This window comes from Macadamia integrifolia, unplaced genomic scaffold, assembly GCF_013358625.1.
Source record: "Macadamia integrifolia cultivar HAES 741 unplaced genomic scaffold, SCU_Mint_v3 scaffold2467, whole genome shotgun sequence".
Lineage (NCBI taxonomy): Eukaryota > Viridiplantae > Streptophyta > Magnoliopsida > Proteales > Proteaceae > Macadamia > Macadamia integrifolia.
In genome coordinates, this window is record NW_024868735.1 from 14,637 (window position 1) to 21,303 (window position 6,667).

The window sequence follows — 6,667 nt, forward strand, 5'->3', positions numbered from 1 at the left end:
TCAAATGCACACTTTTTGTTGGGTATTCCGTGCAAAATCCAAATCTCGACCTGTTTGAGAATTGGTCAGGATCCAGTTTTTTAGCACAAAAAACAGTCTAGTTTCTGTGTTTCCATAGAAGTAACTTAATATCATAAACACTAAAAAGAACCAAGACAATTCATTCTTTAGAATATCACCAGAGTTGAAGCAATACATAATAAAACTATTCAAAGATAAAATCGGAAAGCAATTAGGTTTAAGACCCAAGAGACTGGCAGCCCAAACTCTTCTTGAAAATTCACACTCACACAACAAATGGTATAATGATGCCTACTTGTTGAGACAAATTCCACAAAAAGGGTCAAAATCCACCCATTTTAGTAAGGGGTGGTGATCCCAGCATTGATAATTATCCAAAATATCTTTTCAGCATCTAATGAAAGGATAGTCCAAACAACCTTCTCAAATGAGCAAGTTTCTAAGATGTAAAGTAGGGTTTCTATAAATTTCAGCATCTGATGTAGTTGGGTTCAATGGGAACTTGCCTCTTCGAGAAGCCATATCCTACTGCAATCCCCTCAGCACAGCTACTCCACATGAAAATTTGACTGCTTGGCAGCATTTTAATCTCCTTTAAGCAATTGGTTGCTAACAAAATTCAAGTAAAGTTGGAACCCGTGCATGACTTTAGTTAAACATAGTGAATTATATAAGGCTCTTCTTTAACTTCAAGGAGAGATTTTCCTGGATGGCACATTAACCATGAGATATATATGGACAACATATTAGTTATACCATATAACATGATTGGATTGTTGTTTTATGGTTGTCTTTGTTGGCAACTCGGCCACGTGGCGGTGATGACGTGGCCAGTTTGGGTGATATGGATGAAAATGATGACATGGCAGTATCCAGTGTCACCGATGAGATAACAGAGCAGCTTGGTATGCATGGAGTGGTTTAATACATCATTAATAGGTGGTGCGGGTTTCTGGGTCAAAACTGGCAAAATTGGCCTATTTACTATCGAGGGTATTTTCGGCAGTGAAAATGATATTTTTAGAAGATCGGTTCTTCATGAAAAAGATAGATTGTAATTTACTTAGTCCAGTGCATTTGATTTCGTCACATTCCGATACCGTATGAAGAAGTTACGTCATTTGTGGCAGTTGAGGGCAGTTTCGGCATTGAAGATGAATTTTTTAAAGGAAGTGTTCTACATGTAACAATACGAAAAAAATACAATCTTTCCAACGGTTCTTATTTCATCGCATTCCGATTCTGTATGAGAAAGATACGTCATTGGAAAGGTGTAGGGGCATTTTAGTCTTTTTATATGGACGATTCAGATGATTGAGTCTTCTGAAAAGTCGTAGAGAATCCAGTTACGATTCCAACGCACTTCGTTTCATCTCGATCGGATATCGTATGAAAAATTTATAAGCGTTTCTGTAAAGTCGGTTCGAAAATCCAAACCGAAAATCCATCCGTTGATCTCGGTGTTGGGTGGATTTTTCGGAATTTATTTTTGAAGTTAGAAGGGCTTTTGTGTAATTTAAAGATTTTGAAGGTCTGAGTTGCAAGGGGTCTTTAAGCACTGAAATATATAGAGGCAGGGGCTTGATTATAATAAAGAGGAGTAAAGGGAAGTGAAATGGATGGTCAAGATTCGACCACGTAGGCTTGATGTCCATCCAAAGGCTGCTGAGATTTTTGTGTGATATGGACGAGATAGATGCTTGCGCGTAGGATTTGATTGGTTAAGTGCATAATTCTTGATGCACTGCCGCTACACCTTATCAAATAATGTTAGTGTGTTTCGCGCGTGTTTAGAAGATCTAAAGAAGATTCCAATCCTAATGATCTTATGAAATCATATTAAGGAGGATTCGGATCCAACGGTCAATAATCCATTTCTCTTTTGTGAGTGGGAGACAAGCTCCCTTAAAATCCGGAAAAGCAACCAATCATAGATCGACAACACTTCTGACGATGTCAGCGCCTACGTCATCGAGATTCAAATCTAACGGTTTGGATCTGTTGTCCGTTGGTTTAATCGGACGGCTTGGATTATAAGATCTCTTATACGAGATCTACGGTCAGATTTCGCCCCTGTTGCGCGCGCCGCCGGTGTAGCCTACGCCACCCGTACAAAGATTCCATTTCGGGCTATCTCATTGGTCCAACTTCAAAAGGTCATATCTCCCTCATTTTAAGTCGGATTTGGGTGAACCAAGTTGTAGCTTCTTTTTTTTTTCAAGCCCTACACCATGGAAGCAAGAAAAATGGGTTTTGAGTGAAAGAAGGCTACGGTTTTGGTAGGAGAAGCTTCCCCCTCTTTGTTGGTCCTTGAATGAACATATATTCTTGATGATAAATGTTCTTAGGCCATTAAATGAGGTAAAAGAGGTGGTTGAAGTGTGTTAATGGTACATTAACTCAAAGCCAAGGAAGAAGAGAATAAAGCAAGGATGTATTTGCTTTGAAGAGCAAGAAGCCAAGGAGAGAGAAGGTGTGAGCACCAAACTTGTCAGTACAAGTTTCCAGTCATCCCAGGCAATCGGTTGTGAGATTCTCTAACCTCGGATTTTACATTACATGTATGTATGTATGTTAGGGTTAGTTGTGGATGAATGTATACATGCTAGGTTAGTTGTGGATGAACTGTAAGCATGCTAGCTAGTTGTTGATGCATATGCTAGGCAGAGCTTGACTGTAGGGCATTGATATAAGCCCAATTTAATTGTATTATTTATTGTGTGCTTAGTGGGTGCTAAGCACCGGGAGTGGGTGCTCCCGTGTAGTGGGTGCTACACATTGTATCGGCACTACGAGTGCCATCTCAGCTTTGGCTTGAGAAAATTGGGTGTGGGTGCTCCTGACTGTGGGTGCAGTCAAAAGTAGTGTATTGAGTAGGTACGAGCCTTTACAGGCACTACTCCGGGGATGCAGGCAAATTGCCGAACCTCGTAAAAACCCTGTGTTGTGGGTGCTTGTTGTTTGCATTTGATATTGAAGTGTGTGGAATGTGGAATGGGTGTGCATACTTGGAAGTGCCTATGAGAGGCTGAGTGTGCATACGACTGTGTGTAAACAGGGACAGGTATATCAGGTTTTTCTTGGCCAGACATTAGACAAGTTTTTTGGGGATAGGAATTGGACTCACTGATTGACCCCCCCTCTCAGTGACTGTCGGGTTACAACATGGATGTGGATGAAATTTTTTGGACGGGTAAAACCTAAGGTCCTTGGAACCAAATCCTCTCAAGTGCACCAATGCATCCAATTCGCATCTGACGACCAGGGATGCATGCCTGAGTGCTGCCAACCATCCGTTGTGCACTAGGCGCACTGGGGCAACTAAGGACCACTGAGTTGCGTGGACAACTAATGCAAAAATACATGGGAGGGCGTGTGATTGAATTTGAATATGAAATTTAAAATGTGGATAATTTGTACAACTAATCCATCATTCAGTTTGCGAGAATCAATTATCCATTCTTTATTCTCAATGATTGCGGTCTAGTGACTCTAGTCTAGGTTTTCTTTTTATTTTTTATTTTTATTTTCATCTATTATATTTTATTTTCTCCTCGTTGTATTTGTATAAATCTATTTGAAGGCTAGAGTATAGTTTTAGTAATTGGTATCAAGAATGATATCTATTTTGGCACAAAAATTTTTTGTGGGGAGAGAGTGATAGTGAAGATCCAATGGTTAAGGTGTATGTCAGAATCTTCCCAATTATTGGATTTTTGTTGTCACTCATTGCTCACTAAAGATGAAGGTTTAGTTATGACAACTCGAACATGCCTTGATCCGCTCTGAACTTAAATAAGGTTTGGGCTAAATTTTTTGATCTTATGGAAAATTAGGGTTGAAAAACCCCAACATTTCTCATGTTCAATAAATATATATATTTTATGGGATACTTGAACCATGTGTACGATTCTCAACAATTAGTGACTTGGTGGGGTGAAAGATCTTGTTACTAGCTGTCAAAGGTTCATGGTAAAATAGGAGTGATGGGGTAGGCACCTCTCTCTCTCTCTCTCTCTCTCTCTCTCTCTCTCTCTATATATATATATATATATACATATACTTTCCTTCTCTCTTTCAAACTCTCTCTGCTCAGTCCTCTCTCACTCCACTTTCCGACTCTCTCCCTCTCATCCCCTTCTCCCGGTACCCTCTCACTTTCTCTGTCCAATTCCCTTAATTTCTCTCCCAAACTTTCTCTCTCTCTCTCTCTCCGCGATCCTACCTCCTGCCAGTGTTAGTCAATGATAGTCCAGGAAAGGAATTTTTTTCCACGGAAATATTCAACAACATTTTCACCAAAAAAAGGAGGGGGGGGGGGAATATTTAGCAATTCTCCCAGTTCTAAATGGATTATCAAATAGGAATATAATTATTAAGGATAGGGAGAATTAAAGCCAACTAGGTACACAGCCAAGAAAGTAACACACAACATTAATTACAGCCACAACTCAGAAACTGAAAACAAGAAGTGAAACAAAACAAAGAAGACGAGGAGGAAGGTGATGAAAATGACGCTGCTGAAGAAGCCAACCCGAAGACACAAGTCACTATGTTGGGCAAATCTTTGGTGAAGAAGAAGAACATGGTTTGAAACTTATTAAATCTCTTCTTTAAGGAAGACATCCGTAAAAACTGACTTTGATTGCAATGACGTCCTTAACAATTCCAAACCCTGTTCACAAAAGAATTGAAAACACAAACTTAGAGAGAGAAAGTGAGAGAGATGCATATATACTTGGAAACAATAGAGAGAGAGAGAGAGAGAGAGAGAGAGAGAGAGAGTCTAAAGTACCTCTTTCATGCCCAAATGAACGACCTTATCCTCCAAGGCTCCGATATCCTTAATAGCATACCTATTAATAAAGGTAATACTAGAGATGGTAGACATTGGCTTCACCTCCAGATCATCAGTAATCATGTAAGTCACCACCTCCTTCACATACCCTCCTCCAACACCACCTTTCGCCACCGTCGAGCTTTCTCCCTCAACGACACACACCTTACGCGTCATTTTCTGTTGACAACTACCACATTTAGTTTCCATTACATAGCTCACGTAACCCCCACAAGAGCTATTATGGAACGAGTTGGAACAACCATAAAGGGTCGGCGGTTCGTTACTCTGCGAAGAGTTGGCACTCTGCATAAGCAGCATTTGCATTTCATTGCTGCAATAACCAATCTTGGGCTCCAAAACCAGGGATTTCTGGACGTCTGGTTGGATGTAAAGGTTGTCCAGATTATCTACGCTGGAATAGAGATTGCCGATGCAGCCAGTAGGGATATGAGTTGGGGTGAGGAGTTTCACTATGGTGCCCATAGGCAAAGTCAGAAGGCTGAAGAGGAAATCCACAAAGTCCTTTCCTGCTTCGGCGAAGAGAACCTTGTTTCTGTTTTTGTCTACCAGAAGCTTTACGGTCATTTCAGTTGCCATCTATGGAGGGTTTCTTGGTAGAAATCTGCAGAAAAGAACAGGAATTAGTGTGGTTTCACTTGATGTCTTCAAGGTGTTCTTGAAGGGTTTTTGTCTATAGGAGAATGGGGAGGTTCTACTTATTGTAGAGGTTAGGCATTACAGAAAGAAGGGACAGTTACCTTGACTCCCTTACACTATCCTATATTAACTAAAACTCCCTTGCCTTCAACTTTTTTTCTTTTTTTTTTTCTTGATACTCCCTTGTATTTAAAATTTTACCTTTCCTTCTTCCTATATTTTTCAATGCTGAGATCACCCCTCTTTTGTCACCAGGTAACCAGTTTCTCCATTTTAAATTGACTAGTTCAGAAGTAGCTTTTCTGAAACCAAGAAAGAACTGCTAACCGGTTTATATTGACTTTACATGCAATTTTTATTTTTATTATTTTTTTGGGAGGTAAGAAGACACATTTATTCATCATCATCAATAACAATGTTGGAGAACACATGGCAGGAGTAAAACACATTACCTGGACCCATGGATCAAAATTGAGTTAAATCATCGTACACATCATCGAATAGTGCACTCATTGTAAAAGAGTCAGCAAAACTGTTAATCTCCTTTGAAAAATATTAAAAATACATAAAATTTAATAAAAGAAAATGAAAAGTAAACAATGTCCTCCATATCAATCTAAACGATAAAGGAGAAAATGCAATTCCTTTTTGTAGGTAGGATATCACAGCTCAATTATTTGTTTCAACTATAATCTTCTCATAACCTTAAGATATTAATTTGAGCAAAGAAGACTAGATCACCATTGCTTCTCCAACCGCAACTTCAATAGAAGATATTGAAATAACAAAGATGTAATTTTCCTTTCAAGTGGGTTTTTTTTTTTTTTTTAACTGAAAATAATTGCAGAAACATATAATTGAATGGGATAGGCATGGAAATGGAAATGCAATGGTACAGGCCGTCTAGTAGCTAGAAGAAATAAGGGAAATTTTTTGTGGGGGGAGTGTAGTGGTTGCGCTCAGACACATGGGGTTTGTAATTACTGCCCCACCCCCTATGAAAAATGATAATGCTTACCCAGTTGATGCTTCTACGTACGTTTTCATTGATCCATGCACTAGTGTAGAAAACTCTCCTCCGACAAATAAATATACATTTGGACAACCTACTCATTAACATACTCAGTGTTGGATTTGGTGAAAGGCATA

General features: G+C 39.3%; 1 protein-coding gene across 1 annotated transcript; it reads right to left on the reverse strand.

The window, feature by feature from the left end:
* Window positions 1-4,370: 4,370 nt before the first annotated feature.
* On the reverse strand, window positions 4,371-5,598 carry LOC122066563. Its single transcript, XM_042630391.1, has 2 exons — window positions 4,817-5,598; window positions 4,371-4,696 (listed from the first exon to the last, which is right to left on the reverse strand). Exons 1-2 carry the CDS (start codon window positions 5,456-5,458, stop codon window positions 4,622-4,624), a joined length of 717 nt encoding a protein of 238 aa, XP_042486325.1. The 5' UTR covers window positions 5,459-5,598; the 3' UTR covers window positions 4,371-4,621.
* Window positions 5,599-6,667: the final 1,069 nt, after the last annotated feature.